The sequence below is a fragment of the Cajanus cajan genome, chromosome 7 (genome assembly GCF_000230855.2).
Source record: "Cajanus cajan strain Asha chromosome 7, NIPB_CcT2T_4, whole genome shotgun sequence".
In the NCBI taxonomy this organism is placed as follows: domain Eukaryota; kingdom Viridiplantae; phylum Streptophyta; class Magnoliopsida; order Fabales; family Fabaceae; genus Cajanus; species Cajanus cajan.
In genome coordinates this window covers 39531598-39541927 of record NC_138523.1, presented here as the reverse complement: position 1 = coordinate 39541927, position 10330 = coordinate 39531598, and the positions used below count along the sequence as shown (strand labels likewise).

Below are 10330 nucleotides of genomic sequence, written 5' to 3'. Positions count from 1 at the left end.
CATTAATTTCTGAACAATTAATAACCGTGCAAATTGTGATATTTCTATCCTTGTGACATTAATTAATATAAATAAATTTGAAAAAATAAATGTAGAGTTTTTGAAATTTTTTCTCAAACCTAAGATAAAAGATTCACATCGAACTAAACCAAAATTCAACGTTTTCATAAAAGAAAGAGAAAAAAAAATAACAAATAAAGTTTTGACAAATATCCTACCAATGTTTTTAGAACAGTAGATAAATAACATAAGTATCTAAGAATAACATATAGCAATAATATTTAAGTCAAATATTTCATATCCTATAAGAGTATGATACCCAAAATCATCAATAGGGATGGCAATGGGGCGGGGCGGGTACGGGTTTCATGATATCCGTCCCCGTTCTCGCGAGTCAAACTCATCCACGTTCTCGTACTTGTACCTGTCGGGTATGTGATTTTCATCCCTATCTTTGTCTCCGTCGGGTATCAGGTATACCCGTACCCGTCAAATTTTTTATTTTTTATTTTTTTAAAAAAATATAATATTTTTAAATTATTTTTTTAATTATATTATAATTATAATTAGGTTATTTTTTTATCTCATATTATAATAAATAATCACACATAAAAAAATATTAAAATTCTTTAATATAATTAAATTGAAAGTGGGTATTAAATTAAAAATGGGAACGGGGATAGGTACGGGGTACGGGTACGGGGCGGGTAAGTACATACTCGTACCCGTACCCGTACCCGATTTAATATGTGGGGTTTTACCCGTACCCGGTCAAACCGGGTATTCCCCGTCAAAGTCGGGACGAGTTCGGGTATTACCCGCGGGTACGGGTATATTTGTCATCCCTAATCATCAATAGTCCATTTTTATATATAATAAGCCTCATTATTCTCATTTTTAAGATGCATAATTCCATCTAAAATGCACTTAAAGATAAAAAATACTTTTATGACAGAATTAATAATGCAAAAAATATGTCTATCAAATTCAAAGAGTTTGGTTCAAACAATTACTAATTTAATCTTAGTTTTTAGCAATTCGAAGAAATAGGATTAGATTGAAGATAATATTAATTCAAGAATTGATAACAGAATATTAGAAAATTATTATTAAAAATTAGAGATAAAAAACCCTAATTAAGTTGTGACTTATTATTCCTAATCCTCCAAAGATAAAATTTATGAATTATAAAATAATGTCAACAATTTATTTTTAAAATTACTGACAATCTTTTGATTCCAAGAAATCAACAATCTTTATTTTAAGAAAAATCTAAATTGATTATAAGATATTTATTCTAAAAATAAAGCATCACATGTAGAAGTGAATTAATAAATTAATTTAATTAAAAATTAAGAAAATTAGTTTGATCATGTAAATTTTTAAAGTTCAATTATTTTAGGATATGTTAATCAAAAGAGTTTGATCATTCACTTTCAATTAATTGAAATAAGAATTGAAAATACTAAAATAATACAACAATTAACACAAAAAACTCATGAATTCATCATTGGAGATTCAGTAGGAACAATCACATCACAACCCTAGAATAGAGAAACTAATTAGACATGTTGCTAAAACTCATTAAACAAAGGAAAAGAAATAACTATAATTGTAACGACCCATCTGGCTGTCACACAGCAAACAACACCACGCAGAATAGAGCATACATTTATAAAAATAGAATCTATACACATATGTCTAGCCTGGGGCTCAAAGTCAAAGTACAAAATACAGCCAAATTGCTACACTAAGTAGCCTACAACACAAAATATCATCTCTATCTGCCAGCTGCAGACCTGCCTCCATACACCAACCTATCTCTGCTCTGCTCCCATACATAGTATGATCATTGCAGTCCAAACTACATGGAAACAACAAGGGTAAGCTAGTGAAAGAATCAACATATGTATATATAAATACAAAAATTATAAACAGCTACAGCTTATCAGCACATCATTAAGTTCAACAAGATCAGCATACAACACATCACATAATTCAGCTCACATCATTCAACAAAAACAACATTAAACAAACAATGCGTCGTCCCGCATATCAGCTCGGAGATCTCCTACAACAGCTCAGCCTTACGGCCTACAACAGCTCAGCCTTACGGCCTACAACAGTTTATATCAGCATTCAACACAGCACAGCATAGCAGCAATAACAACATACAGCATACGGCACAGCTCAACTTTTACAACAATACAGCTTAAACATCATAATTCAGCATAAACATCTCACAGCACAGAAAAATCATCACTCAGCTCAACAACATTCATCATTAACAGCTTGAATTAGCATATAAGAAAGAACACATCCGTGCCCGGCGCAAGATTACTCGCGCCCGACGTGGACCAACCAGAGAGCTCCAAGGCTCAAACGCGCCCGGCGTACCAAACCCGCGCTCGGCACAGGGAAGGCAGAGACCTCCCCAAGGTCTCACGCCTGGCGCAATACTAATTGTGCCCGGTGCCCCCTCTGGTAGAGACTCCCAAGGAGTCTCCACGCCCGGCGAGACGTAGTCACGCCCAGCGCAATACCAGAACCCCAAAAAAAGTGAGTCCCTGATTGATATTGCGCCCAGCGCGGTTCAACCACGCCCGGCATGAGCCATCCAGGGGCTTCCATTCTCAAGCTCGCCCGGCACACACAACCTTGCGCCCGGCGGGCTTGACCAATAGAACCCTCTGATGGTCACGTGCCTGGTGCCAAGAACTGCGCCCGGCGTACCATCAATCAAAAACCCTCCAACTTCAAAAATTTCCACCAAAACCTGCAAAAACAAGCAATACATACACATGAAATTCACCCAAAACTCCACATTTTCATCACACAACACGAAAACCAACTCATTTTCAGCATGAAATCATAAATACATCAAAATCCCCAAATTTCACCCTTTTTCCCGAAACCCTAAAAAATGAAATTTCTTCAAATCAGCACCTAAATCATCCAACATCAAACAACTGATGAGTTCCTAAACTCATTTCAAGACAACCAGCACGAGTCTAGCTTCCCTTACCTCGGAGGAGAAGATTCCGAGCTTCCGGGAAGTGGAGGAGAAGAAAAAGGAGATCAACGGAGAAGAGGAGCTCTCAACCTTCACTCAGCACCTACAACACCAAATGGTTCCAGAGAAAATGAGACCAAGGCAAAGAGAGGGAAGAAGAGAGTATGAGATTGAATGGGGATGAAGTGAGAAAAGGAAAAGAAGGGAAGGGGTGGGTTGCGGGGGTCTCACAATAATTGGAAGAATCCTTCTCCGAAAATTTGACTTTTAACCTCTTACAAAACCTCAACAACAAATACAAGACAAAGAAAGAGAAAAAAAATATATAATAGAAATCAAAGCTAAAAATTGGATAATTACAATGTGGTGTGAAAACATCCTTATTTATATATTGTTAAAATCAGGGCAAACTTTTAAGCATGGTCATGCATCTCAGCAAGTACGGTTGTGCTTAAAAACCTGGGCGTGCTTCATTAAAATAGGAAGCATAGACGTGTTTATATAACATGGGCATGCTTGTCGTCTAGGGGGGCAATCTAAGGGGAGTACGAATGATGATATTTTGAGGCAAGCATACCAAGTTATTATAGTATATAAAAAGAGTACAACTTGTCGAACCTCAAAGACTTAGAAGATGCTTATAATTTCTACTATCCTAGTAAAAACTTGAATAGAAAGACTCACAAATATTATAAACATGATGTTGTCCATATTTCAATACTATAATTTTAAAAAGATAGCAAACAAAGCAGTAGTAAAATTGAAAGATATATAACAGCATGCAAAGCTATTGGGATTGAATTTCATCAATCTCACTCTTATGTTCTCCTAAGACCATATACATATGATTTCTATCATCTAATGTTATTGAATTTATTAATATCATTCCAAATCAATTCCTTGCATTTAGAAATTCTAAGGAGTTTAACTTAATAAACGATTCCTTTATCCATCTAGTTAAAACCCTTTCATTAAGGGTTGAGCAGTTTGGCCTCTGCTTCAAATCTTGTTCTTTGCCTCTAAAGGGCTCAACTCTTTTGAAATGACTCGGTCCTTTGGACACTTAAGTAGATTGGAATTTTTTGAGATTTTGGATCTTCATTGAACCCTACAAGACATAAAACAAGAGTTTAAATAAAATTTTATAAACTAACTAATTTACGCAACTCTTTTTGAATTTTGTAATGGTTTAGGGTTAAAACACAAATTTCTTTCAAAACTAGTTAAATAAACGTCAAAAGAGTTAAGTCATTTATTTATGTAAAATTGACTCTTATCATCAATGACCGTGCATGTTGGCAAGTAAAGTTGTACTTCGTAACATAGTTGTGCATCTAGACATACTTCCACTTAAAGCACAATCATACATCAAACAAGCATAGTCATACATGACTTTAACCTTCATATTTGCTCTATTTTATCCCTGGATTGCACTGATTTCATTTTTGTTCTTGTATCTTTTTTTATTTGTTTCACACTTAATAAAATAAGTGAAATATTACCAAAGACTTAACATTAAATTACAACAAAATAATAATGAATATGATGTTATTATACACATTTTGACATTTTAACAAACATTCAACCAAACATAAATAAAACAAGGAAAGATAGTTTCACTCATGCTTCCGGTGTAAATCCAAGACACACAACAAAACATATAAGCAAACAGTGTATCCAAATATAACCATGTACATAACAACTATATACATTATGTTATGCAATATTCTCTTCTAAACTTTAATGCACTTATGCATATGGCTCCAAGATTTAAATCTCAATAGCTTATAGAGTAGCTTAGAAGTGCATGATAGGTGACACACCTCACCATGGGTACATGTTTCACACTATCACTCTATCCTAAGATGATATTCACCATCGGCTAATTAAGGATTCAATCTTGTAAGGTACCCTATTGCATGGGATCAATACATAAGCCACACAAGGATCTAAACTAAGCTCACTCTCAAAATATAGATCCTATTGCATCGGTTTGTTTAAATTTTGAAAAAAAAAATAGTTTTAAAACCCCAACTAATATTAAACTCAGTCAAAGATATTGAGTTAATGGGTTTCTAGTTAAACCAATGGATCAATAATTGAGTCGTATAAATTGATATTTAATTAAGCATAAAAATTTAAAATAAATACTTAGTATAAAAATATTTAAATCAAACATATAACAGTTAGAAAAGTTGGTTCAATGGTCGCTTTGCTCCTATATACATAAGCTCACCTGGATTGAGTCCCATCATATGGAGCTCACCTGGATTGAGTCCCATCATATGGAAACTGCAACAATATTACAATGGAAAGACATACAACAACCATCAACTAGACATTGGATCAGACGTGCAACGGGCAAGTAGGAATTTCAAACGTTTAGTCCGTTACGAGTTAGAGCTCATTATTAAGTGTCAATTTTACCAGAATATCATGCATTTTTTTTTTAAGTTGGCATAACTTCATTCCCATTTTTTTTAAAAACTATTCAAGATAATACATTTTGTCAATATATGTATACTTATCCTGTTTTAGTTCAATTAATTATATCACTTTTTATTAATTATGGTGGATTTTGTAGGACAAATAGATTTAAAAAAAAATGGATAAAGAGAGGATATGAGAATTAGCGACTTGAACAAACTTGAAAGAATGAAAATGAAATACTCAGAAATTAGCTCCAGCATTGGAATAAAAGTTCAAGTGAATTTGAGATAAAAACTTAATAATGTGTTTAGACAAAGAATTTTACAAATTCAAGAAATTTTAAATTCTTGGTATTTGAATTACTTTAATTTTAATTTCTATTATTCTTAAAATATTTTGTTTGGATGAGTCAATTCAAATTTCTCAAATTTTAAATTATTAGGTTGTATATGATAATTTGATTCCATCATGGTAAAATTGATTTTAAAAATATATTTATATATTGAGATTTTTAAATTAAATTTTATAAAAATAAATATTAGTTAATTTTTAAATATTTAATAATTTTAAATTTTAATATTAAATAATTTTAAATATATTTTTAAATATTTAATAATTAAAAACATGAAGAGATAAGAGATAAGATAAAATATATAAGTAAAATAAAAAGAAGAAAAATATGAGAAATTTCAAATTTTTACTCTTTTAGGAGAAAGAGAAAGAGAATTTGAAATTTTATTATTTCAAGAATTTTACAAATGCTTGAATTTCAAATTCCTCTTCATTTAAATAAGTTATTTCACCTCAAAAATTTTGAAAATTTTCAAATAAATAAATTATTTCATTTAAATTATTTCGGCCAGATTTTAACTCAAGCAAAAATTCTAGTACTCAAACATTTGAACAAAAGTTCAAGTGAATTTTTGAATGCTTAAGCGAATTTAGTTTCTTCAACTTGAAGAATTCTTTTTGACTCAAACAAATTTATCAAGGTTTGAACAAATATGTAGCGATCAAGTTATAAAAATCACAACATATTTGATAGAGAACAACATACATTCTCCATACTCTCATCATTCCCATCAATCTTTCTCACTCCACCACCAAAGGCCATCAAATATATTATTATTATTATTATATGAAATTTGTTTCTAAATGATGTCCGTGTAGCAAAAAGGAAAAGAAAAAAAAAGAGAATGAAATATAGCAATAACCAACTGCCTAATTGTTGCAACTTAATTAGTGGGTATATCACGCATTTTATGAATTTATTAAATGAAGCTAAAAATATATTAATAAATAAAATAATTTAATGTAGATGAACTGTGCTTTTTGTTTCATCCGCAAAATGAGTTTTATTGAAATGATAGACCACCAGATGCACTCAAAATATAATTAAGCAACTATTTTAATTATCTTCCGAATCCGATTTCATTTCAAACAAATTATATATATGGAGATCAAATAATTCCTCAGAAGACATGTAATCAACATCACTCAATTAAACTTAATTAGACAAAAGCTTGAACACAAACACAAGAATAAAGCCAAAACTTGTAGACTCACATTTTTATTAAGGCGATTGAAAGGTACAGTATTGTACAAACCAACAAGACTCATAAACTCTGCAGTGTACATCGTCACTCAGATATTAACATAGGCTCTCTCTCGCTCGAAGGGTACATAATAAATACATAAGGCCACACTTTTATTATATATTATTCGACATACAAAACTTATTTAGTAATTATTTCGTATAAGATGGCCTCATGCAACATCATGTTAACAAGGTTGCTCTATTGAGAATCCGGGTTGACCAAAGGGCCCTGGTTTCCTAGGTACTTGAGCTCACGCACTTGACTTTGGCGAAGGTTGTAAGTGTTGGCAAGAACCTCTGCGGGAATTGCCCTAAACACCTGCTTCATGTGGGTCGTGGTGGCCATTTCGTTTGTCTTGAACACCACGTACTCAAATCCTTCTTCACTCGCTTGCTCCGCCACCACGAAGTTCTGTGGCACCACCAGCAACTGTCCCCTCTTTAGCACTCGGTCGAACACCGCGTCACCGGTGTTGTTCACCACTCTAACCTTTCCTTGCCCTCGAATCACGTAGATCACGCTGTTCGCGTTCTGGTTCCAGTGTGGAGCATATATTCCATTCTGCATGCACATAATATTAATTATACACACGTTAATTAAGCTAATGCAAATGTAGTAAAAATATGTACAACTTACAAGTTTGAGTCTCTCTATTCTATTGAGGAGTTTTTAAAAAATTTCTAAGTTTATATCTAAATAGATTCATATGGTATATTATAGAAAAGATCTTTAAAATATTTATCAAAATACATGGCGTATATTTTACCTTGTAAAGGACAACATATTGGGCACTGAGTCCGAAGGGGGTGAGAGCTGGGAAAGTGGCGCTGTTTAGGGTGCTGATGCGACCAGCTTTAGGGTTGTAGAAGTCGGCGCGTGAAGGGCGAGAAATGCTCTCATGAAGCTTCACAGTGCAGATACTTTCTTCAATGCCGTTCCCATGTTCCTTTCTTCTACTGTGTTTTGTCTCATATTCTTCTTCTTCTTCTTCTTCTTTTTCTTCCCCTCCTTCTTCAGGTTTGGCGGGTTGTATCTTTTTCTTCCACCTCCGTTCTCGGCTCTTGTGCTCTGGCCCCTCTTCTTCCTTCTCCTCCTCCTCTTCTACCTTGTGCTTTCCATGGCTTGGTCGACGTGGACATGGAGAATGAGGTTCTTCTTCTTCTTCCTCTTTCTCTTCCCCCTCTTCATGTGAATGCTTTCCCTGGTGGCTTCGACCACATCGAGAGCGAGGTTCATCTTCATCTTCATCTTCTTTCTCTTCCTCTTGTTGCTGCTGCTCTTGCCCCATGGGGCTGATAATGCTGAGGCCTCCCTCCACTTTCACTATTTGCTTTCTGTCGTCTTCTGGAGACCGAAGCTTCTCGGCTAAGTCCTCGTCGATGTTGAAGGACTGTGCTAAAAAGTGTTTGCTGAAGCCACTTAGCACACTGCCAGCTTCTTCTTCTTCCTCCTCTTGCTGCTGCTTGCGTCCACCACCTCTCTTCTGTTGCTGAGGCTGCTCTTTTGTGGTCTCTGGGTTCTCTATATCAGGGTTCCCACCAAGGTAAAATACCTACCAAAGAAAAGATTAATAATAAAATGCAGAAAGAAATATTTTAAAGTAAAAGCACATATATAGTTGAGTTAATGAATGACTACCCTGGGTGATTGATCAAGGTTGTTGTGGATGCTGGAGGTGTAAAGAAGACTGACAGCAATAAGGGGTTCATCACCAGTGTTGAAGGTCCAGTAAGGAATTCCAGGGGGAATCAAGATAACATCACCTTGAGTGAATTGACGAATCTTCTGGTGACTGTCCTGTACATGCTGCTGCCTTCCTTTTCTGCTGGACCCTTCTGCTGGCTCCTCAAATGTCTCAGGACACCCTGGAACTGCAAGTCCAAAGGCACCCTGCCCTGTACCCCACATACATCAATCACCAAACAACCACATTTATGTCAGACCTCACACATTGTAATAATATATATGTGTGATAAAAAAATCATAAACATGATAACTCAAGTTTTTTATATTTAGAGATTATGAGATAAATATGTTGAACAACGTATAAGTGACTTAAAAAATACTCTAAACTACTCAAGATTCTGGATTGTTGAGTTAAAATGTAGTCTCAAGTTCACTTCTGGACGTGTTACTTTCCTCGTATGCCAACAATATTTGGCAACAATTTATGTACAAGTGATGAAATAAGGGAAATGAATTAGTTACCTTGGATGACGTGGATCAACTTGGGATAAGGTGAGTATGATGGCAAGTGGAGGCCATTGCGGTAGAGGGTGTGTTTGCTAACAGTGACGCCAGCACATTGTAGCTCAGGGTGTTGAGAATTGTATGTCTCGATCACACCACCTTCGGACTCAACACGTTGGTCGGGTTCCAATGCGTTGAGGCTGTCGAGTTGGCACTTGTTGAAGTTGAACGTGCTGAAGCTAAAGGCAAAGCATGCACTCGCCAAGAACAGCATGGAAAGAGAGAGAATGAAGGGCCTCGCCATGATGTTGAACAAGTAAGAGAGTTTAAATGAAGGAGTTGAGTGGTGAAGTGGAGAACATTGAAAGTGGTTATTTATAGGGGAGAGAATGAGTGTGGGAGGGACACGTTGGTGACATTCTTCAGCTTGCATGGCTATGGCTTCCAATTTTGTTACACCTCATGAGCTTTGTGGGTCTTCACTATGATCATGCATGGCATAAGCGTCCAAACAATCAAATTGTTGGTATGCTTTGCTTTGTTTGTATGTGCAGGTGAATGAACAAGAGCAGAATTTGAGGTCCCCCTCTGCAGATTCTCCGCGTCACATACACTATCCTCTTGTACAATCAAATATTCTATTCATCCATCTTTTTTATACAGGTTTCGTTTGTAGACAAGAGAGTTAAAAAGAGATGTGAAATAAAATAACTGATATGACAGTAAAAGATAAAATAAATAAATAACATGGATATAGACATAATATAAGATAGTTATATTATGGTATCGTTCTCAATTTGGACTGTTTTACTTTAAAGTTTGTGACTGTATAAGAGATCCTTAATTTTATCCCACTTAACGTTTGTAAATAATTATTTTTTGACAAAGGATATTTTCTATTAGTTGAGATATCAATCTTTTGAGATGAGTACTTATAAATATCTATCAATTTTTTTCTTTGATCTCTTTTTCTGTTTCTTTTTTTAACATCGTGTCTCCATTCTTTTACACTTTTTTTAATTCTTCTTTTCATACTACTATTCATCTATTGAGATGGAAAATTTACCTACCAAATAATAAATTTAGTTTTACAGGGGAA

At 34.5% G+C, this 10330-nt stretch overlaps 1 protein-coding gene across 1 annotated transcript; it reads right to left on the bottom strand.

Moving 5' to 3' along the window:
* Positions 1-6985: 6985 nt before the first annotated feature.
* LOC109817076 (glycinin G4) lies at positions 6986-9587 on the bottom strand. Its single transcript, XM_020382270.2, has 4 exons — positions 9250-9587; positions 8680-8936; positions 7808-8593; positions 6986-7602 (listed from the first exon to the last, which is right to left on the bottom strand). Exons 1-4 carry the CDS (start codon positions 9533-9535, stop codon positions 7240-7242), a joined length of 1692 nt encoding a protein of 563 aa, XP_020237859.2. The 5' UTR covers positions 9536-9587; the 3' UTR covers positions 6986-7239.
* Between the last annotated feature and the right edge of the window lie 743 nt (positions 9588-10330).

What these genes read in the sequence shown, in the direction of transcription:
- LOC109817076 (XM_020382270.2), bottom strand. Translation starts at nt 9,535, where the DNA reads ATGGCGAGGCCCTTCATTCTCTCTCTTTCCATGCTGTTCTTGGCGAGT. An exon ending in ACCTTGATCAATCACCCAGG is followed by an intron (nt 8,594 to 8,679) that starts GTAGTCATTCAT and finishes TTTCTTTGGTAG; the next exon opens with GTATTTTACCTTGGTGGGAA. An exon ending in AATATGTTGTCCTTTACAAG is followed by an intron (nt 7,603 to 7,807) that starts GTAAAATATACG and finishes ATGTGCATGCAG; the next exon opens with AATGGAATATATGCTCCACA.